The 24,091-nt window shown below is 50.8% G+C and overlaps 1 protein-coding gene across 6 annotated transcripts in view; it reads right to left on the bottom strand.

Annotated features, from left to right (window-relative positions):
• Positions 1–24,091, bottom strand: part of LOC135915395 (irregular chiasm C-roughest protein-like) — a 407,803-nt gene that overhangs the window by 18,635 nt on the left and 365,077 nt on the right. For 5 of the 6 annotated variants that reach the window (XM_065448440.2, XM_065448443.2, XM_065448444.2 and 2 more), the window contains 5 exons: positions 24,014–24,091; positions 22,952–23,074; positions 16,518–16,624; positions 11,093–11,300; positions 6,367–6,481 (listed from right to left, as the gene is read on the bottom strand). The exon at positions 24,014–24,091 is cut by the window's right edge and continues 117 nt beyond it. In XM_065448440.2, coding sequence (XP_065304512.2) covers positions 6,367–6,481; positions 11,093–11,300; positions 16,518–16,624; positions 22,952–23,074; positions 24,014–24,091 — 631 coding nt within the window. Of the gene's footprint in view, positions 1–6,366; positions 6,482–11,092; positions 11,301–11,556; positions 11,599–16,517; positions 16,625–22,951; positions 23,075–24,013 lie in introns of those variants that run through there. The other variant, XM_070536925.1, reaches the window with a different exon arrangement.

Raw genomic sequence — 24,091 nt, 5'->3', positions numbered from 1 at the left:
GCGCACACACAGGCGCACACACACAAACACACATCGCGAGGAGGTAATCAGGTGCGTAGTCTTTCCTTTTCTTAACCTCTAAGGGCTTGTACGTCACTTTCATTTCAGCAGACAAGCACAGAGAACACGCTCGCCCGACAGAGGCGGTACGCCCGCTTTCTTCTATTAAAACAAAGTTTTCCAACACGAGAAATCTCAAGCTGACACGCACGAATAACAGATCAAGAAACGCGGAGTGAGTGCGATGGCAGGTGCGTTTCGAAGCTACGTCCTCCAGGAGCCAGAATTAACGGCCTTTTTTTTAACCAGAATCTTTAACACCCGCCCCGAACCCAGCCGGCCTGTTGCAAGTCAGCATCGACGGATAGGTATTTCTTTTTTAATTTTTGTTTTCGAGACGGCCAGTCTTGTGGTGCGCGGGCGAATACAGACGAAGAAGGGCACAGAGGCGACAGACTCCTCGGGGGAAACGTGTCGCGAATGCCAAAGAGCGACTGGGCGCCCAAGGGCGCAAAACTCGAGCAGACAGCGACACGTTCGCCGCTGCAGGGGTGCACCGCACTTGCCCGAGATCGGCTCTCGAGAGCAGCTAATTCAAGCCTCCCTCGCCACCGCTACTCCTTCACCTCCTCGCTCGAATGCGCAAGCGCACGAACACACGCAAGTAGCGGAGAAGAAAAAAAAAAGCGCTAGAGAAAAAAAAAACACACGGTCTTCGCGCTCTTCAGTGACAGTGGGGCCCAGACGCGAAAAGAACGCAAACCCTGATCAGGAAATGGCATCTCGATGCGGCAGCAGCGGCGTGCGTCGAGTACCGGCGGCGCGGGCAAACCTCGCCGCCGTACTCACTCCGCCCGCTCTCCCCCTCCCCGAGGCGGCGCGTGGGTGAGTGAGCAGGCAAGCGCCAGTGTTTTGCTTCTGGCTTTCCCACCTGGCGTACCGAAGCGCGAGTGCGCGTCTATCTGCGCGCGCATGTACCGCGGAACGAGAAATAAAGCTTTCAAAACTCGGCGTCTTTCCAATCGCCAAATGCATCGCCGTAAACACGGCTTTCGGAAAGCGCGGACGCCGGGCCCGAGTTGAGAGCGCGAGCCGTCGGCGCGCCTTCGCCTTGCCGCCGAGTAATCGGTGCCGATTCATGCGCGCGCGCGAGCGTGTGTGCGTGTGTGTGTGAGCGCACGCTGAAAAGTGAACGCGGAACCGAGAGAAAACATCTAAACGCGACGCAAGCGGGGCTACGGCTCTAAGCCGGTCGCATCTGTTGTCGGTTCCTCCTCACCTCAATTTTCCTGCCCCTTTCTTTCTTTCTTTCTTTCTTTCTTTCTTTCTTTCTATCTGTCCCGAAACAGACGTTTTAACGCGCTTCCTGCGCGTATACAAGCCAAATGCGGGTCAATTTAGCAATCACAAAAGGGAGACCCCCCCCCCCCCTTTGCTCTCCCCCTCCAGCCGCTCACCTCCCTTTCGGCGGGACGAGGAGAAAAGAAGGTGCATCGATGGCGGTGCTCGAATAAGCGGCTTCGATCCACGCGCAGCAGCACTTACGAGCGAGAGCTATGGATAATCAGCATTACAAAACATGAAGCGTCCCGCGAAAGCTTTCCGCCTCGCCCCACCCCCCCTTTCTCCTAGCCACCCCCCCACCTCGACCTCGCGCACAATCTCCGTGCCCGTGGTGTATAGCATATACACCTTCCAATGCTCCGGCGGTGCGTCGTTGGTGCTGGCTTCACGCATAGCTTTCGACTCTCATCTCTCTCTCCCTACCGCTGCTGTGCTCTTCACAAAGTCCCACTCCCCTCGGCCGCAGCACCACTCGAGATGGAGAATGCGAGTGTGTCCGCTTCGGTCGGCGCGGCGATCGATGCGTTCGGTGGCAATATCGCGCCTCCAGATCCTGCCACGGGGGCCCGAACCCCGCCGGCCACCACCCCCGGGTCCACTCCTCCTCCCCTCTCGCGCTTGATGAATGCGACTCGCCGCCAACACAGCGCGGGCCTTTTTCCGGGACAGGCAGCTGGCTCATTCGTCCGCCGATCCCCGAGGTGCGATAATGAAAAGGGCGTCGAGGGGAGAAAGGAGGCAAGGAACGGCGCGATTTGTTGTTGCCTTCTACGTGCGCTCACCGATTCCGTTTGCCCGAGTCTGCGGCGGCGGCGGCGGCGTTCGACGGCGGGCGCTGACGGCAGAGGCGCGGGAGAATCGCCGTATATATAGATATATAACTCTCTCGCTCGTGGAGCGGCGAGATCTTTCCCGCACAGGCCGACGTGAGCATCGCTCCGTTATTGCTCGGCCGTCGCGAACGGCCCTTCCACCAGACAAGTAGAGAGGGAGAGAGAGAGATAAATGAGAAGCGAAGGGCAGAAACGCAGGCGGCTGAAGAGGCGAAGGGTTGCTGGAGGGATTCCGACATCGAAGTAGCCGCTGAAGTGCGCGCACCGAAAGTGCCTCCGAAATTGCGTTCTCTTCTTGGCTTCACCATCTTCTTTCCCGTAGGTGCCGTCAGGAAAGGGGGGGAGGAGGATGTTACGTATTCGCTACACAGCTATCTTCCAAACACTCCCCGAGATGTGGAACCGCATATAAATACTTATAGCCCCGTCAATGAACGGCAAACGTGACTGGCCGGCTCCGCGTGCAATACGGAAAGCTATGCTGTTGTGAAGTCAGGGGTCCGAGCGGTCACGAAGACTCCATGGCTGATGGCGTGCCAGGTGCCGAGAGAAAGAGGGGCGCAGAGCGACGTCGGAGCGATGACAAGACAAGTTTTATGCACAAATTTACAAGATCATGATTTACGAGAACGACTCCATGATTCTTCGAGTCGTTCATGTCAAAGTCTTTACCTGTCTCAGCACAACCTCTCCAACACCCTAGCTCCGCTTTTTAAGCAGTTCATTTCCCCCTTTAGGTCGTTGAAGGAATTCAATGTCTGTCTCCTCGGCCAATCGGATACCCGCCGCGGTGGCTTAGCGGCTATGGTATTGCGCTGCTAAACACGAGGTCGCGGGATCAAATCCCGGCCGCTACGGCCACATCTCGATGGGGCGAAATGCGATAACGCCCATTTCCTGTGCATTGGGGGCACGTTAAAGATTCCCTGGTGGTCGAAATTATTCCGGAGTCCCCCACTACAGCGTGCCTCATACTCAAAATTGTGGTTTTGGCACGTAAAACCACAGAATTCAATTCAACTTAAATTCCGTTCGGCCAGTTGTAACTGGCGCGCAGTCTGAAAAATCCGACACACGGTGTCGCACCACCCCGCCTGACTCCGGTGTCCAACCTTCGACCCGCCCTCGATGCAACGAAGACGAAATTTCATGTGAAACTGGGATCGACGCTGTTCCTGCGAAGTCGTCGGCGTAGGCTCCTTGCAGCAATTACTAGAATGCGCATGGCCGATGACCCCTTTACAGTATGGAGTCCCAGAACTCGTCTCGTTTGTTAGCTCCAGGTCGTGGAGCAGACGGAGACGCGACACATAATCGCTTGTCAATCATCTTGAGATATTGAGGTTACGCTTGGCTTTGTCGCCAGCTTTTTGGCCTCCGAAAGACAATGAAGCATGCATGGCGTTCCACAGCTGCACGCTCGGCGGTGTGCACCAGCTGGCACCGCCAGGCGCCACAACACGCAACCTTGCAAGAATAGTCGAAGGGTAGCAGTCGCAGGTGTCGTGCTGACACATCAGTGCCAGTTATCTCGCCAGGTACGCTTGCAGGGCCTAGAACATCTGTGCGAAAGACCCCGTAAACCACGACTGCTGGGTGAATTTCCGGGTGCATACGGAAACAGCCCCCCACGTGGCCACGGTCGCGCGCACGTGGTGCCCTTTTTAGTAGTCTGAAAAGTCTAAAGGCAACCTAACCTGGTTTTGTTAATGAGTGACCTGCGCAACGTTACGCGATGTCGCGCCGATGTTGCGAACGTTGAGTGGTCGTCGTGGCCTAAGCGGGAGGTATACGGGACTGAGATATGGAATAGACGGAGTGCCAAGGTCTGAAGATATGAACCGCAACTCATAAAAAAAAAAACGCAATACAGTACTGATAAGTGCAGTTAGTGAGTGCAAATGCGCTATAATAGTCAAAAATTGGGCGGAGTGATCTCAGGTACAATGAATCTTTACCATTCATGTGAGCATTGTACCTGTTTTATACTCTATACTAAAATGAAGCTCTTTGATACTATAGCTGAAGCTCCTTGGAATTTCGTACGAGTGGAATCCGTCCGCTAACGCTTTCGGTTTGACCTTTCAATTCTAAGTTATCTAATCTATGTGAGGTCGAGTTAAAACAATTCATCGACACTAATTGATAAATAAAAAGGAAACGACGGCGCCTATTAAAACGAATCGTTTGGAGGAGGAACGACAAATCTGTAGATTCACCTGATTAGTTGATTGCTGCGAATTTACAGTAGCGCAAGAAAAAAAATGACAGAAAAAAATAAGAGTAATGACAGAATAATCAGGCAGTCGCATTTCAGTTTTATGACAAGCGTTTGTATAGGGATGAGAAGAGCACGCGATGCATTCACAAAACACCATAACGGCCGCTACACCTGTGCATTGCTTCAGTCCCCTAACACGCCCCGGTTACATATTCGTCGCCACGTTCCTTTCGCCGCGAACAGGCCATCGGGCGTAGTGAAACGGCTTCGCGTGGTCATTAATTCGCCGGTGCGGCAGAGAGTCATGCACATGGGCGCGCGTCGAGCGCGCCATTATGCTTCCAACTTCGGAAGCGCGTGGCATGTCGAAAGTTCCCACATTACCAGATCGGGCTCTTTTCTTGTTTTTCGTCTCTTGCGAGCGCCTTCTCGTTTAGCATAGCGCGTCACACACGCACGCACGCACACACACGTACGCACGCGCGTGCAATGGTGTAACAGCGACTCCCGCGGCAACTGCGACGCATAGGCGCGTTCCTCCGCTCTCTCGGCGCAACTACACGCGATGGCAACGACAAACGCGAGTGGCCTGCGCAAAGCGTTTGCATCTTGCATTCAAGACACGGCGACGAATGCCTACTCAGTGCTGGCCCGCCCTTCCCGCTAACCTCAATGGCGCAGCGGGAGCCTGTGTTGTTGCGTGGGCCAAGCAGTGACCCCCCCCCCCTCTCCTATCCCCACCGACCCTCATTGTTCCTCACACCCTCCCGCAGAGCCCTCCCCCCCACCTCCCCCCTCCTAACACACACTGCTTTAGGGGATCGCTGTTCTCCCGAATGCTCCGGCTGCTGCTCACGCATTCGCAATGCAGTGCGTCGGGGATAAGGGGGGAAGCAGGGAGGCACCTTTCGGTCGGGAACGACGAAGCGACACTTTTGAATATTTCAAAGCACGTCCCTGTCGTTAAGATACTCTCTTTCTGCTCCGCGGGGCGCAGCAGCTGTGCGCGCTGCACTTTTGGGAGGTTCGCCGAGCAAGCGCGGCAAGAAAGAAAACAAGAGCAGCTCATATATAAACTATTAACGCCACTCAGAAGGAAAGTCAACGCCCCGATCCGCTCAGCCGCGCGTACAGCACACACGCACCCCGTGGAGTACAGGGGCCGTGTGCGTGTGTGTCTGTACGCACCGCGTGATCTCTTCCTTTGCGAAATCCGCTGCGCACGGAGCTTGAGCTAGGAGTCGTTTGCCGCAGATAGCGCGTCGACCAAGAGATAAAAAAAGAAAGAATAAAAAAAAAGGGTGACGAAAGCGGGGAGCCTCAGGGCTGTGATGGAAATCACTTGCGGCGGAGACCCTTCCCCGTAAAAAACGGGGAAAATCGCCCTGTCCGCGGCGGTCGTGTACAAGAGAGTTGGCGCGCGATTTGGTTGCCTCGTGTTCTGCACGCGTTCTACACACGCGTCAACGACAGGCACGCACGTTCTGGTGCAGCGGGTCCGATCTATTCGCTGTCGCGAGCGCGTCTATCGGTTTGCGAACATCAAGAAGCACTCGACACGCGCTGACGTGACGCTGCAAAGTAAACTCGAGCGATAGCGGTAAGCTGATCGATTCATTGCCTGCACGTGTCTGTGCGGGCTACTGCCATGCGTAGCAAGGGTAATGCATGCAACTAAGAGCGCCATCAAAGGAGGAGGCCGACTCGGTCAAAGCAAGTGCACTCAATACTTCTTTCTCCGGCTCGAACACAAAAAAAAAATCAGAAGAAGAAAAGACAGGGAGATGACTGAATTTTTAACGAGAAGAAAGAAGAAACAATCGACCGTCTCGCGTCTGCATATTTTTTAATGAAACTTCGTCGATTCGCCTCTCAAAAAGTACCGGGTGAATCGATTTCAATTCAGTCTCCGGCAAAGGAGTAATAGATTGCTCCCCAATCGACGCGAGGGGCAGCAGCTTATCTTACCTGTACCACTTGTACACGATGTCTGACGGGTTGGCCGTGGCTTGACAGTGAAACCGGACGTCGTCGAACTCCGATATCTTGTCGGACTCCACCGTCAAGGTGATATCAGGGGGATCTGCACCGAAAGATAGGAAACGCGGTTAGGCAATGCGGAAATAACACAACAAAAGAAAGGTGGCAGCTAAACGTTAAAACGAAAACGAGAAGCGATCGGAGAGCGTGACTGAGGCCCTGGTAAGATAGGGATGATCTCACAGCGAGCACCAAAGTAGGCTGGGTTCCACACGGAATAGCCTCAACCTGGTGCTAGCCACGAACGCCCCTTTTGAGTCACTAAGAGCCGACTACGCTGAAAGTTGTTTGAGGTCATGGCGAAAGTGAAGTGAACCTGGCACGGCATTATTGGCGGTGGTAACTGCGCGAACTTAAAATGGTCCGAGACGGTTTTTTGAATACAATATGTTAAGGAATTTTTAAAGCCTGTAAAAAAGGCACTGGCTGCTGCTTCTTGGATAACAGCAATACGCAATGAAAGACAGTACGTGCCCAACGCCGCACATAAAAACCGATAGCGATGGCAAATTAGTGGCTAACTGTACCAAGTAAGGATACTAAATATAGCGGCCGTATAAACTTGTAAACATTCTCTGACTAACTAAATTACCAAAGACAGAATGTGTAAGCGTGACTGAACGAGGACGTAGAAAGAAACACACACACGGAGACGGAGCTGTTTTTAGGAAATTTAGGAAAGAAAATGAACTGGTTAGTCCTCACTACGACGCCATCGCCTAAAAGGTGCAGGCGCGTACGCGGGCACGTGATTGCGAGTCACGGCGTTGGGACGTAGTGAGAGACGGGACACCTGGCATTCGCAAAGGGAACGGCGCGGCTTTAGCGACTGCAGAGGTGCCGTCCGCGGTGAAGAACGACGTGGCGAGTTCGAAATCGAATGAAGGCGTTCTCCTGGCACCTCCCGAAATAACCGCATCTTGCCACTGCGCCGCCGCTACAGCGCAACAAACTATCTTAAAGTTCCATCTGCCGGGACATTCGATCAGTATCGAGTTGGGAGCAGAGTCAGTAGAGGACTCCGTATATATATATATATATAGCCAATCTTATTTGCTTCTTTTTTGTGTCTCGGTATCTCCAAAATATTTCGAGGAATGAGAGAGATCGCTCCGGCAAAATCCGCACGCCCGCTGGTCTGCCGCACGGTTATACAGGTTTCTGCATCCAGGAATCCAGGAAGTGTACACACACAAGTTGCGTACACAACGTGCACACAGGGCCTCCCTGGCTTTTACGATAGACACACCATACACTCGCGAGAGTTTGCCGTCTCTATTCAGGGAAGCGCAGAAGATGTACAAGGAACCAGGTAGAACGTATACGAAAGTAACGGTAGAACGCACGGAGCAAAAAAGAAGAAAAAATAAATAGACGCGGAGTAACGTTAGAACCCACGGAGCAAAAAAAAAAAGGAAACGATGCGGACAGCTACATGTGGCCAAGTGTCACGGCAAGAAGAATGGCATCCATTCACAAAACATGGCGAACGAGAACCAACGCAAATACGACGTAGGACACTCGCGCATCGGTCAACAGGTATCCGAGATAACAAGGTAAGTCGGCAAGTAGCAGCGAAACCCTGGGCCTACGTCAAGAGGCTGCTTCGCTCGAAAGAAAGAAAGAAAGAAAGAAAGAAAGAAAGAAAGAAAGAAAGAAAGAAAGAAAGGAAGAAAGAAAGATGCTGAGAAACCGACAGGCAGCATGAAGAGGTGTGCGCTGCGGGTAAATTGGAATTCCCGTCGTGCTTTGCGCGTTTCGCTCTTATTCTGCGCAGACTCTGATACCGCCAACGCCGATAAGCTTGCTTAGAAGTGGCTTTCCCGCACATTCTCGGAAAAAAAAATGATAAAGAAGGAACCGCAGCGCGAGAAGGGAACGGCTATATTTCTCTTCTCGCCACTAGACGCACTGGGCCACCCGTTTATTCGTGTCTGCGACAACAATCGACGGTGCTTTCCTCTCGCGGAGCCATTGAACGGTGGCACAGTGTATTACAAAAACGGGAACGAAAAATAAAATGCTGCTCCCCCCCCCCCCCAAAAAAAAGATAAATTAAGAAATAAGACTCAAGACAGGTAACACAAGAACTCGGAAATGTAATCGAATCAAAACCAACGCATTTGGTCGAATCTAACTGCGCTCTGCCACGTTCAATATTTCTTTCCTTCGCCTGCCCTTTATTATCCCTGTCTACCCCGCTCGTTCAATAACCGCTTAGCTTCGGCATTTTATTATTTTTTTTTCTCGCTTCGCCTCAAGCTTTAGTAGTTGCTCCTTCGCTACTCGGGCCTCCCGAGACGAATTTCACTTTATATTTACGCGCTCCAACGTGTATCCTCAAAACTCGATTAAGCGAATTTGGCTCAAAATGCCATCAGCGAAGTAACCTTTTCGCAGTACCTCGTGTCTTTCGTACTGCGGGCCACTCTGGGCACTACACGTTTATCAATCGATTGAGAAAAAAAAAGAGAGAAAAAGACAGAAAATAGAAAACGATAAATACAAAACCAGACAAGACGCTCACTTATTGCAGACACGCCTCGACCTTTTGCTCTCTCTCAGGTTTAGACATCCCGCATCACGTCAAGATACACCGTGTCGACGCTGCGGTAAACATGCTAAAAGCTTCTAAAAACAGTGAGTCGTCCTTAAAAAAAAATTCTGGCGTAGTGATATCACGTTTTTTATCTTCCGAACTATAATGACGCAACAAAAACTTTCCGGCAGAACTCATCTACGATGGCTAGCGATGGCTAGCCGAGTACGCGTATAGCCGCACCACGTCGCACGTGAGGCGTGAACTGCAGCCGGGCTCCACTCCCGCGCTTCCCTTCGGACACGCTGCGCCATCTAGCGGAGTTGCCACGAAGTACGCGCATGCGCAATGGCGTTTACCCGATGGCCCAGATTGGCGTGTAAGAGGTTCACCGTAGACCTGCACATACCCTGTGGTGCAAACCAGTATCACGTACCCGGTGACACATACCCGTGGGAACGAACCATATTTTTCTTTTAGACTGCCCTACCTTCGGGATTGCGCCACATGTTTAGATCAAACCATCTTCTTGAGCGGCCCATATATTTGGCTACATAGTTACACAGGTAGCCGGAAAGAAAAACTGGTCCGACAGTGCAGGGAATGCTGTCCGCATTAAAAGAATTGGCAAAAGGTAACCGATGTATTTTTCATAGCATACCACTAGGGGTGGGGCGATGGGGTGGCTAATGGATATCGGTACGTTGATTCTATAAGCGTGGAAATAAGGAAAGCGACACGAAGCATGCTGAATGTGTCCCCAAATTTAGATAGTTGGCGGCAAGTATATGTGTTCAGGAAAGAAGGCACTCATACCATCATCATCATCATCAAGCAGGGACGTGAAATGTGTTGTAAGTAATCAACGCGCCGAGTAAAAGAGTCGCTTTTGAAAAACTAGAGTTTATTTATTTATTTACGCTTTTAGCGCGGCAACAACATTACTCGAACTTAGTCTCTTTCTCTTACTGCTAACAGTCTGTAATCCCCGAATACGCGCAAGAATAGGCAGTGCCACCTGATGGCGCCAGCCAAGAAGAGTGATCGAAAATTTACTTCAGCAGCAACGACGTCTTGTGACCCAGTTCCGCTTCGAAGCCGCTATTTCCCTTTGACACTTCCGTACGCTTTGAAGAATCTTTCGGTGGAGTTGGAGCGCGGCAGCCTTTATTGGAAGTGAAAGCATCTCTTTCGGCAAAATGTACACACGGTACGCAAAGGAGAAATTATAAAACCAACGCGACGCGTGCTTCCTTGCATGGTGCCACGCATACGTTGCTTCCGGTATTTTGCAACCCTCGTTTACGAGCACCGTATGCGTGTATGTTCTGCATAGGAACTCGAGAAAGCAAATTTTGGTACACGACGTGCTTCTTTTTTTCTTGAAAAGAAAAAAATACCGAAGCTGAACGACGTGTGGATGGACGAGGCTATCGACCGCGCGCGGTGTCTTTCACGAAAAATCACGCACAGGGGCCCTCAATTCAGACCTGTGCGGGCTACAGATAGGTTATACAAATTACGTACAGGCGACGTTGGGCTATAGCTGGTGCGAGGCTTCGAAACCGCGTGTCGTCGAAAATAAAGCAAAAGAAGAAGAAACCAATCGAAAGAGCGCCAAACTCGCAAATCACGGTTGCGTGTAGCAGAGAGAGATAGCGAGATAAATAAAAGTAAAGAAAAAAAACTGGGAGCTACCTGGAGGATATCTCCGGTTGGCTACCCTGTACTGGGGACGTAGAAAAACGGGTAGAAAGGATTTAAGAAAAGAAAGTGAAAGAAAAACATTTACACGCAGTAAATGCGCACGAGGGCCAATGATTTTTCACAGACTGACAAAACAAAGAAGTTAAATTTTATAAGGTGACGTCACTGCTTCAACGAAGAGCCTAAGAATCCAAACCACCTTCGCCCACGTGTTCCGGAGCTTCAGAGTTCCGCTAGCGACGTACAGGGGCGGCTCTATCGCAGCGCCTTGTCAAGCGATCTGGCTACGAGAGCAGTGCTCCGTATACTATTGAGAGAGAGGTGCATGCCATTCAGTTGCCGACAGGGGAGGGGGAAAAAAGAACAAAAGGCGCGGCAGGCCAGCAATGGGGCGCCACATGTACTCACACTTGACCTCCATGCGTATGGTGGCGAGCATGGGTTGCTTGAGCGCCTTGTTCTCGGAGCGGCAGGTGAAGGTCTTGCCGTCGTGCTCCCGGCTCGGGCTGAACGTCCACGTGAGCGCCGCGTTCGCCCGCTTGCCGTCGGACATGGGCTCGGTCTTGTACTCGACGCCGTTGGTCACCACGTTGCCGCTGCCATCCAGCCACGTCAGCTGCGGCGACGAGGAGAACATCCGGTTAGAACCGCGTCAGTAATGTCGCATCGCTCTTAAGACAACCATGGAAGTAGGGGAGGGGGGAGGAGGGCTCTTTAGACCGCGAGCTGACGTCTCAAAGGCAGCGCTCTCGCCGTATACCCGATGACACGCATACACACACAAAACGCACACATACGCACACATGCACACGCACGCACGCACGAACGAACTCAAGCACACACAAGCCCACACACACGCACGGCGCTCTCACGGGCTGGGCCATATAATGTCGCGCTGTTGCGCCTGTGAATATATGAAACACTACCACGGTCCGTATTATGTAACGATAATTTTACTCGCTTTCAATTCTTTATGCCCTTCGCCATTGGTTTGCACGGAGCCGCGCCCTCGCTATTACAGGGATCGACCAATTGGTGAGACGGACGATAAAGAACGATCGATTACAATCGAACGAAAAAAAAAAGAATGATTAAGTAATACGAATCCAGAAGTGGAAGTTCAGAATTTTAAAGCTTTGTTGTCGGGCGAACTTGCGCCCAGAAAGACAAGCAACACTCGAGCCGCAACGAAAGCGGCGAGCACAGCCGGCTGTCGTCGAACTTAATCCCGCGGTTCAAGTGCGTCTCCTATTTATACGTGCCTCACTGTACATTCCCTGTACGAATAGAAAAACAAAAACGAACAAGAATAGGAAACAAAAACATGATACGGGAAGGGAAAGGGGGGGGCTCATGTTTTTTTCTTGTTTTTCTCAATTTCTTTCACTCGCTCCCAGTTGCGCTAACCTTAAGGAAACGGCGCCAAACATTTAGACAGCGTTCGCTCGGGTCCGATTGATCATTTATCGGTAAAGCAGAACAATACTCATTTAATAGGAACCTAAGGCTTCAGTTCCGAAAGTTATGCGAACTTCACCCCCCCCCCCCCCGCCGGAATGGCCCAAACATGAGGAATAAAAGAAAACTTTGAAATTAGTGTCGTCACACTGACGCCGAGGTATCAGCAAGAAGTTTCTGAAAGGAAAGCCGGGCCTTGATATTTTCCAGTTATATTGAACCTCTCGTTCTCCAATTGAGTGCAATTTTTTTTTTTGCAGAATATTATACAAGTATAAATTGATTGATGGTGTAACTTCAGTGTTCATTTAAGCAAAACTAAGCCGGTTCGACGAAAGGACGCGGGCGAATCGTCATTTTCTACAACACGTGGAGAGTCGGTTTCTATTCCGAACAAAGTTCATCTCCAGGAGAGAAAAAGAAAAAAAAAAGAAGAAAGGCTTTCAGAGTGCCTGCCTGGTCGAGCGATATTTCCCCAATTTACCCCGACTCGAATCGTCCGGGCGTACACCAGGAAGCGATCGCCTTCCTTCCATCTTAATTTCCCCGACGCTCACAATACTCCGAAACGCAAAGCGCGAAGCTGCGTTTTAAGGAAGCTGAAAAGGAAGCGCAGGAACAAAACGCAGGAACAAAACGCAGGCGGAAGAAGCGGGACGGCGACGTGGTACGTACGCGAGGCGACGCGGTTAAAGTTCACGAGACCGCAAAAGTTCAGCTCTCGCCTGGGGCTAAAGGAGAAGCCCCGAGGATCTATCCATCTCCACCGTCCTCTTCTTCTTCTTCTGCGGCGCGAAAAAGTTTTCGCTACGAATAGGCGCCGAGCGCCCACCACGAGACATGCTTGGCTGATCGGAGGCTGTACGGTAAAAGCGAAGGCGGAAGTAGGCGAACATAAAAAGTAAGCAAGCAAGAGGCGCGAGCGCGCGTTCACGTCCTCCCCCGACACGCTTCGACCTAAGTCGCGCCACGCCAAACGAGCGACTTATAGGCATCACTGCCTTTCCAGCCCTTCCCAATACTGATTCGCTTATTTCTTTCTTTCGTTCGATTCCATCTATCCGTACATACCGGTCGGGGCGTGACGACAGCCGCGTGCCTGAGACGAGACAAGCGAACCGTCGCAGCGGAACCCACGCGCGCCCCACGCCCGGTGCGCTGCGATTGAGTTCCGAAGAGGCGCGCGCGCCCTCTCTTTCCACCTTCCCCCCCTCCTTCCTTTCTGTTCCCCTATTCCCATTGTTCTTTCTTGATTATTTCCGGGATTCGCGCCAATCGATTGCCCGAGCGGAAAAAAGCATCGCTTTCCACGCATTACCGTGATTGCTCGCGCATATTTCACATTCCCTTTTCGACTGCCGGCGCCGTTTCTCTCTCTCTCACTCTCTCCCTCATAGGTACGCCTCTCCCTCGCCCTTCCCACTTTTGCTTCTCCCCCCCCCCCCGCATAGATTTGTCTGTCTGGCCTATCTCCCCCTCCCACCACGCTCCTCCCTAGTTCCCGATTTCTCACCCGTTCGTCGTCCCGAACCGAGTTGGAAACGCGGCCGGCGAAGTGTCTACGTGCTCGGGGCCAGCTGCGTCGGCGGGCGCAGCCCGGCGTGCGGCACGCGTTTGAACCGAGCCCGCGAAATCGAACGCGCGCGAGCACGCACGCGGATCGGCGTGTCGCCTCCAGGCACGCAGAAAGGGCGGCGATGGGGGGTGAGCGCGGGGAAAAAAAAAAAAATTGCTCACGAAACTGCGCAAGACGGAAAGACACGCGAACTAATTTGTACGTGTGAGCGAATAAAAAACCGCTTGCCTCCCCCTTTTCGTGATTTCGTAGAGTAAAAAAGAAAGAGAGAGAGAGGGGGACAGAGAGAGGGACAGGGAGCAATAAGGGGGAAAAGAGAAACAGAATGATATCGCGGCACAATAACGCCGCGAAATGTCAGCAGACGGGGAACAGACATTGAACGTCGCGGTGGCAGGCTGTACAGATCCGACGCCCGACACTACACCCTTTCGTGATCGCTCCGTTCCTGTCTCGTGCCTTTCTTTTTACCCCCCTTCTAGAATGATCGTTTGTTTACCGATTACTTTCTTCCTTTTATTTTTTTACCTCGCTATAATCGCTCGAGCGTGCGTGCGACGTTCTGGTCGTGTCTGCGCCAGGTCCCAGGCTGCCAGCACGGGGAAGGAAGTTGGGAGAGGTGAGGAAAGGAGGGACGTGGGAGGGACGGGATTGATTACATGACAAATGTGGTTGCCATCGAAACACGCGGTGCGGCGCGAATCTCTACAAGGTGCTATACACGTCGGGAGAAAAAAAAATATCCAGGCACGACAGAACGAGAACGCGAAAAGACGGCGAGGGAGAGATAGCGGAGGGGGCGAGAGGGTTCGCTGATCCACGCGGTACCGTGGCGCGCGGCTGCGTTCTCCGCGAGTGTGACGACACACGCGCGGATGATGTAAATGCGCCCAAGGCCCGTGGGCATGACGGCGCGCGGGCATTCGTCATTGTACGTGCGCGCGGTGTCGAAACAATGCCAACTTTCTTTTTTCTTACGTGAGAACGAGCTTGGCCGAAAAAAGAAAGCAGCGGTTTCGCCCGAAGGGCGAAACATTGATTGCGATAGCAAATTAGTAGACAGCTATACGAAGTAACGATAGTACTTTTATCGGCCGTGTAAACTTGTAAACATTCGCTTACTAACTAAATATACAAGCGTGGTGCGGCGCACACACAAGCAAACATGGAACACATCTCACTCAGTGACTGCGCACACTCGCTGTCAAAACGCGGGACTGAGGAAGCGCGGTAGCTGCAGCGAGCGGAGTGACTTTCGTGCTGCCTCTCGCTTCAACGCGAACTAAGCGGCGAGGACACAGCGCACAGAAAACTGTCTGCGCTCCGCGCCCCTGTCCCATTCGCACATCGCTTCCAAGATAGGTCCCGCGCGCCCGCGTCATATGCAGACGCCGCAGGAGTAAAACGCCCGTCCCTTTCCACATCAAGATGCCTTGCACGCGACGCAAGAAAGCGCCTTTCTTCCCACGCGCGAGCGAGATTGAGCCACCATCGTCCGCTCACCCTCGCAGGCTTTCACTCGCAGATACAGCATACGGCGCGATGCGACGACGTTATCGCCCTTGGACTTTATGCAGAACATCGCGGCGACGGCGACGGCAGAAATGCGCCAGGGGTGTCCAATAAAAACAAACTAAATGCTCTTCACATGACGCTGGTACCGAAAGGCTTCGCGAAGGCACGTTCTGGCCTCTCACGCGTAGCCGCTGACGCTCCTGCTCTTGCTCGTCAGTCGCCGCTTTAGGTGCCCCGCCGACGAATTAACGCGGGTTGCGGAGACGCTACGCGCCTTGGTGACTTTTCTGCGTTTGCTGCGACACGCTATTGTGGCGCCATCGCGCGTGCGCCATGTGAATGATGTTTGTTGCTTCCCAGCTTTCTATCGGCATCTGTGAATTTCTGTTTTTCAGTTCTTTTCCTTATGTGACTAGGTCAATGACACACGAAAGGCTTCAGACAAGATAACACGAATCAATGCAAAGACGAGGAATATCTTGCTAATGCAAGTAAAAGTTTCGGTGATTACACATCTTGGAGGCATGACGTACAGGAGGCTTCGCGAACCAGCGCGAGCACTGCTTGTATTACTATCGAAAAAAAAATCGACTTTCTGGCATCATTAGTGCGCGTTTGCGCAGAAACCGGGAAAAGGGATGGATAAAATTATTTCTTCATACGAACACCACCCATTAGGAGGCTTATGGTTTTATTTCTTGGAACTCTCACCACAATATTCAGTAATGAAATCAAATAGACGCTGTCGATTGTCTCGCCTTCCTTCCTAATGTTTTGCGCATCAATGTTTCATTTCAATCAATTGTTTTTTAAGTTTCTTCTGCAGGTAGGTTCGACATATCGCTAAGGTCGTTTAAGTCGTTTGCACATGAACAGGGTTCGCAAAATTTGTACTCAGGTGGCCTTTAAATTACGAACGGCAGCCAAATAGCCTTTCTCCTCAACCCGCGAAGCGAACGAACACCGGAAGCGCCTGATTTCCAAATAACAGCGGGAATCAACAGCCTGGTTGCTTTTTTACGAACTAGTACAACTAGTAGCCCAGTTTACAATTCTTCTAGACAGCTAGAAACGTTTAGATATTATTTTTTCAGACACATAAGGTATTTTTCTGCCGCAACTTCGCGGGCTCGCTCGGCCAATGATTTCCAGCTAACTGTACTTGGGAAGTGGGAAAAGGTCTGCTCGCTATAATGCCCCTCGAACACCTTGCGTCTTCAATCTTTCCAGTTAGGGCTTGCCGCTCCGGCCGTGAGGGTATGACGGGACACGCGCATTCCTTACCTCTGCGGGCGGCTTCCCGGCATGGGACTCGCAGGTCAGCTCGACGGTCATGCCGGCAGTCGTCTTCAGAAATTCACCTTGCACGATCTTCGGGGGTTCCGGAGGCACTGCATCGACAAGAACAAGGGCCCGCATTAAAGAAAAACGTCTTTGAGCTAGAAGTGCTCTTAGGAACAAGCGTCAGCCAATCCTGGCCTTGGACGTATTATTAGCGCAAGCCGTCCGGCCACTGTCAACGAGAACTTACAAACAACATCATTTGTGAGTGCGGCCCGATACGCGGTCAAGTCACCGTGAGAAAACAGACCAACAGTAAGGCGGTTTTAAACTTCTCCGCTCTTACTTCACTGCTCATAAACCTCCTCGCTTCTTAATGGTGACAATAAGCCTAAAATATAGCCAGCTTTACAGAAAACCACTACCACGGCATCGTGACATAAGAGGTTAACGCACAGGTAGACTAAAAGTGGCTGAAATCGGCGAAGAATTCCTCGCATTAAGAGGTAGTGGCGCATATTCAGTAAAGGGAATGGGGTGACGTATAAAATGATTGTTGGAGGAATTTATTTTTTAATGATTATAACATTGATAAATATATGAAAGCAAGAGTAAAGATATAATGTCACTTAGCACTCAGAATGACTTCAGTAAAATGTATTTTCTACTTTTTGTAACACCCAAGCGCGCCAAAGTGTGCTGGCAGTCCTCTTATCTTACAACGCTGTCCTGATTATCAGTTGTACCCGCCGCGACCGCTTAGCGTCTATGGTGTTGCGCTGCTAAGCACGAGGTCGCGGGATCAAGACTCGGCCGCGGCGGCGGCATTTCGATGGGGTCGAAATGCAAAAACGCCCGTGCCCCGTGCATATGGGTGCGCCACGTTAAAGATCCCCTGGCGGGCAAAATTGATCCGGAGTCTCCCACCACCGCGTGCCTCATAATAAAAAAATTGGAGGACGCTTAAGCTTCGCCTTCAAGAGTGTGACGCGACAGCGTTCCCGTCGACCCGCCAAGGGGTATAAGACAATGCGCTACGGCACAGCGATCACTTACGATGCGCCCCGCATCGGACTTAGCGCCCACCTATCACGCGGTGAGCGTCGAGCAACGCAGCGTTCGGCGCGGCAACGAAACGTGCGCCTGAGCGAACGGAACGAACCAAAGAACTCGGTGTCTCGGAGGGGAAACGATCTACGCCGGCCAAACGTCGTGATCGGCACGGGCAGAGAGATAGATAGTAATCTAAACCGGGAGCACGGCGAAGCGTAGTCAGGGGAGAGGGAGTCCCGCGACGCGCCTGGCAGCGGTCCCAATGCGCGCGCGGCGCGCCTCCTGTCGGGGCAGCGCCGTACATGGAGAGGAGGGGGTCTTCTGTGTTTGCCGCAAGATGGCTCTGCGTGTGCGGAAAGCGCAGAAGAAATGCAGCGGAAACGCACTTCGCAACTCGTGTAATTGTGACTTCTGTATGTTACATGTTCATAATTACCGATATACACCGCAGTATAACTTTCCACGGCTCGTTTCGAAGGCAACACCGCATTCACTAGAGGCGCGTTTGCACTGCTTGGAAGCATCGAACTCGTGGCTGAGTGGTAGCGTCTCCGTCTCACACTCCGGAGACCCTGGTTCGATTCCCACCGGGCCAATCTTGGAAGTTGCTTTTTATTTATGAAGCGCCTGCCGTGATTTATCGCTCACGGTCAACGCCGCAAACGCCGACACCGACACCGACGCCGACGACACCGGCTTTTCTGCGACACGAGCTCCTTACCGCTATCGCGTTAAAATCATGGTTTTGGAACGTAACACTCCAAAACTCAAATAATTCACTATCAGCTGTGAAATCAACGAATGACGTCATACGCTTTGGATCTCGACAAAACAGCGGCACCAGGCAATGCAAGCATCGATATCGATTAGGTATGACGAAAAGCTGGATGGTTTAGGTTACTCAGCTTACCTGGCGTGTTGCCCACAACAGTACACACACAATAAGAATTGGAAAAAAAAGAACTATCGCATACAGTGCTATCGATGAGTTTGGCTTCATGGAGTACCTGTCATCTGCATGGAGACAAATGGTGCTGTCGCGCATATTAAATGATTCGAACTTCATCTTTCCCGCTAGCATCGTTTAATTGTCAAGACGATAAACAACAAAAGAGGGAAAAAAAGAGAAATTACACACCAGGAGCCACGAATCGGCAAATTGTTCAGACCATGCGCCGACCCAGCTCTGCCTTCTTTTCTAAATGGGACCAAAAAATTGATCGTGAATCAACGTAAAACGCATCAAGCACGAAGCACCATTCGAAGCGTGAATAATTTAACACGTTCAGCGCCTAGTAAAGATGAAATCGGCATCGATGCACAGAAAACAGCGAAGGTTATAAGAGTATCAGCGCTTCCCGCACGCCTCTTTGCCATCGCGACCAACGTCCGCTGACTAACACGATGCCCTAACGAAAAACAGGGAAACCATTTTTGTGGAGTATCCGTTTCAGCACGGTTGCAAAACGAGCACTTCCGACCGAAACATGTAGGCCAAACAAGCTTCCCCCTATAAAAGAAAAACCATCGATCAGCCCACAAACCATCGTGCCATTAAAAGCAGAAACGTCAACAAATAAAGGCAGGGCAGAAGCTATAACTTAACCTTGACTAACCAAAAATGCACAATGCCGGCGGGGGCCGAAGGTGGTTCTCACCGAACCGGGAATCGATGCGGGCGGCTTGTACCTGCACGTAAATAGCTGCGAACATCCTGAAAGTGCTTGTAGGCACAGCAACGTAATTGCGAGTCATGGGTTGCCTTTCGTTTAAGCTCTAATGACATAATCTCGAACGAACGCTCGGCTTTCTAAAGCATGCCCTACCTTTGATGGATCAAAGAGCTTAGCTAGCCATGCGTACAGAAAACTGCAGACGGGCATCTCGTAGCTGGATTTGTCAGTCTGGCTTCCTGTGAAAGTGCGGTATAGACACAAGTTTTCTCTCTCTCTCTCTTTCACTCCCCCTCCCCACGTGTAGTGTAGCAAACTGGACTCAGTCTGCTTAACCTCCCTGCCTTTCCTTCCTTCTCTCTCTTCCATCTCTCTCGCTTCCTGCTAACGCGCTCATCGGTACATTTCGCTTCCCGATTCTGGTGCGAACATTTTCCCGGCCGTTTTATTTATTCATTTATTTCACTCGCAGTTCCCGACTGCTCGTTTCCTTCTCTTAGGGTAATGTTGCAAGCCGTACGAAATCTAAATTAACATTCTTGCCTTTTTTTTCGGGTCAATCTCTCTCTTTCAATGCAAGCTTTGGGCTGGACTGCTCGAGCACACGCTGTTCCCGCCTACACCATCTCTCAGTGACACCATCAAACTAGGCAAAGCGAGTGCGGAAGTCCGCCGAGAGTTGTACATTAGGATAAAAAAAAAGACAAGGAAGAAGAAGAAGACAGAGGCCTCCATCTCCTTCCGCCACCGCTACACAGGGTCGACACCGGAACACCGAAGTTCGCCTGGGACGGGATGGACTCAGAACGACGCGAATGTGCTTGTTCTGCAGCTCTTTCGCGCAACTTCTACCGCATGCAATGCCTGGTGGCACAAGTCGGCGCACGAAAAAAAAAATAATCAACGAAAAAACAAGACGAAGAGTCGGCGGCATTGGATGCGCGCTCACAGAAGAAGCCCGCGCTCTATATACCACCGCGCTGAGGCGACGGAGGAACGTGGAAGCGATGGTTCCAGAGGGGCCTATTAAGAACAATGCGCGCCTCCTTAAATCCCTCCCCCGCGAGACATCCTTTGCGGCTGGGCGGCGGCACAGCCTGCCTGCACCCCCCCCCCCTCCTCTCTTCCCCCTTTTCGTCACTTCGGCGAGCATTAAAAGTTTAGCCCGGGACTTTGGTGCGCGAGGGGGTGGAGGGGAGGAGGTGCTGCTCGTGGCTGGACCAGCTACCGGGGTCTTTCCAGGCCTTTCCCACTCGCGACGCTCTCTTCGGATTTGTGTTCACGCCTCGGCGAGGGTTGCTCCACGCCGGCGGTGAAAGACGCGCGGGATTTTCGCGAAAGACAGTGACAGCGCCGCTGGGAAACCGTGGCACACTTACAAGGAGAGAGTGCGCGCGCAGCTGCACCGACTACAGCCGCGACCAAGAAAGAAAACAAAACAGTTTGCGGGCGAAACCTTGCCCGCTGTATGTACAGTAGGTAGTAATAGTAGGTACGCGGAGCCGGATAGAAGACGTGGCGCGCTGGCTCCTCTCCCCCTTTCCCTCCCCCGCCATACACACCCCTTCTTTCAGTGACGCGTCATAAGTCGCTGCTAATTCCGAGGTGTCGTCCAGCGCCGACCACAAATGAGCGTGGGGTTTTCTTGCTGAGTCATACTTCTTTCTGCTCTTCCTGCTCCACGCGTTCCCGTTGGCGTGGAAGCTTCTCGCGCATCCACTCGGCGTCTGGCTGGCACGGCGTGAGTTGTTGACTGGTATTAGCTCCGCAAGCCTTCCCGTCCCCCGTTTACGCATTAAAAAAAATAATTGCGACCGAGATTTTGCTGTCTTCGCCTCCTACGACTTAATTTTTTTCTCGCGCCTTCTCGACGAGCTTAATTACGGCTATCAGGTAGCCGTCTCTAAGACAGCGAGACAGAATTTTTACGAGAGCGATTATATCACTTTGTTTTTTCAGAAGGCCGCGCTTCGCGGAGCACACTTAATTGCGCGGGATTAAAAGCGCGATGCATCCGCGTTATTACACCGTTCTTCTGAAAGTCGGCGTCTATAAAGCACCCACTCATTATTTTTGCTGTTGTTTCATCTTGCGCAACCATAGAGGGCCAACGTAGCTTTCATTCAGACGACAGTAAGAGCGAAATAAAGTTAACGGTCACACCCGAGTCCATTACAAGGCAGTGTGCCTACGCAATCACGCATAAACTAATCACCGTCCTTCAAAATTTCTTTCAAGCCGCCGCTGTCCATGTCACTACTTTGAAAAGTTTCGCAACTGAAGGCGATGTGCGGCAACAACTAGATTCAAAAAACAAATGTAAACGTGAGTGCTGAGGTCATCAGTCTTCTTTCCTGGCGTTCTAATCGCCTGCTCGAAGTGTTTTAAACTGCGCATACGTAAAGATTGCTTCTTTTCGCTTCACAACTGCAATGCAACACCCACGAACAAGGAAGGCCGAACAAGAAAGCGAGTCCAAAAGATGGGGGCGAACTTTAAGCGATCGACAACAGTCGAACAATATATGCCTCGAGCTGGAGCCACCGTTTCGTCAAGGAGGCCTTGCCTTCACCGTCGTGACAATCAATCAATCAATCAATCAATCAATCAATCAATCAATCAATCAATCAATCAATCAATCAATCAATCAATCTCATTATTACGGTTCAGGTTAATTACAGCATACAGAATATACAGGCGACGGTTCCAAAGTTCAAGACTGCAACGGGGCCCTAGAGTTTGAAGTCGTGACCCTTGATCTGAAGTTGAATGCAAATTGCTCTTGCCGTTAGTCTAGAGGTAGAAGGAGAGGGGGGGGAGGGGTTGTGAAGACTACAAGTGATGTTTGTTCCTTTTGAGCATGGGCACGCCCGCGTCTTCATGAAGTGAATAAAAACGAACTTAAACTTGGAAGCTGAAGTAAAAAAAAAGAAAGAAAAAGCAACCACTGTTGTTGCCGTAACGGAAAGAAGTGTTTATTTCGTATTTCAGCCCAAGCTGAAGCGTCCCTTGTTTGGTCATTGCTTTATTAGAAAGGGAGCTCGCAACTCTTCAGCACGAAGCACATCGCGATTCCGGAGGTTAGAGAGAGACTTAAAAAGACACTTAAAAGCCTTAATTAAAGAGAGAAAGAAATAATAAAGAAAAATAAATTTTCAGTTGCATTGGTAAACTACCCTTCTAGAATGCCATAAAAGACGTTGTCTCCATGAAGAGAGGTTTGGTAAGCAAGGAAAGAGGCAGGAACAAAAGGCGGGTGCCGACGTCATCTCAGTATTTTCGCACCAGCCCACCGTGACGTCATAAATATGGCCGACATCTGCTGGGGTCTAGTTATTTTTTTTATCGGTAAAGATGGACTACTCTAAAAGAGCCAAAGACTGAACTTAGCAAGTTCCGAGAACTTTTACCAAACCACAACAGCCGGTATGCAAAAATATATCTTGAAATTTGTGACGCCAGGCCGACGTACTCGCGCCGGAGCTACTGGCTTGAAATGAAAAAAAAAAATTAACTTTTGTTTCTTTATTTTGTTTTTCTTCTTCTAGAAGTCAACATATAATTCCGTAATAACAAAAAAAATTGTATTTTGAAAAAGGAATGCTGTATTAGTCTGAACTTAGCCTTTCTCCTTATTGTACATATAGACATTTGCTCAATGGATGATCTAAATGATTAATCAACATGCAAGTTGAAGCAAAATAAACTCACCAAATACGGTCAGAGGTGCGCTTCTTGATCGGATGCCTTTTACGCCTTCGACAGCGCCAACTTGGCACTGAAAGGTGGCATCGTCTTCCAGGCTTACGCTACCGATCTGAAGCGAAAAATCGCCTGCAAGGCAACAGGAAACAACCACCCTGTCAGGTCACGTGGTCTCACTACGCCAGTGTCGTGGGCACGAATAGACTAATATTCACACAAACGGCAAGAAAAGAAAAAAAAGGAAAGAAAGAAAGAAAAGGAAAGAAACTCAGTGGCAATACAGCGCTAAGTGAGGGATAAATTCGATGGCATTACGTCGCACCTCATTCCGGTCTCGGATTCATAATTTAAACCGCGTTCACAAACCACGTTGCAAAGTGCAAATGACGGCGGTCTGGAGTAGAGCACCATCAATAATATATATATACATATATATACATATACATATATATATGACGTGACCGGCTTGCCACACTTCACAAATACACATTTTTTTCAGTATGACACTCGCTATGGTAACGCATAAAAAAAAGCGGGGGGGGGGAGGGGGATTTGTAGTTAAGCTACTCATAACCACCATCCATTTTGTCCACTATGGACTTCCCTATGTTTATTACTACGAAGAAAGGTTGCTTTCTACACAAAACATGGCTTTTTTTACAGGCTACAAAGCTGTAAAATGGAGAAAAAAAAATTTTTGTTATATCTGTCCGACCACAAGAACTAACGGGAAAACTACTCGATGGCAGTTGGCATTAGAGTCTAAGGCTGCAGGTAACTAGCCACGTCACTACTGGCGACACTTTTTCGACAACGACGTTGCACGCCGGTAAGTCCCCTTCACTGACAAATCAGCCCCTCAATAAATGTATTCAGGCGCACTTGAACAAGGCGCGTTAAGCGCAGTAATTCAAAGTCGGCAATGAGATCCGAGGACTCAAGAGTAGCCTGACTTTCATTTTATTTGACGCGACAGAGTTTCATGATCAATCAATCAATCAATCAATCAATCAATCAATCAATCAATCAATCAATCAATCAATCAATGAGTAGACGAGTGTCACGCACCTTCGTCGTCGCTTCCAACCATAGAGTACCTTGGAAAACCCGACAGGTCGCGGTCACTGCCGAGGCCGAAGCCGTCCC

This window comes from Dermacentor albipictus, chromosome 4 (genome assembly GCF_038994185.2).
Source record: "Dermacentor albipictus isolate Rhodes 1998 colony chromosome 4, USDA_Dalb.pri_finalv2, whole genome shotgun sequence".
Lineage (NCBI taxonomy): Eukaryota > Metazoa > Arthropoda > Arachnida > Ixodida > Ixodidae > Dermacentor > Dermacentor albipictus.
This window is presented reverse-complemented; position numbering and strand designations above follow the sequence as displayed.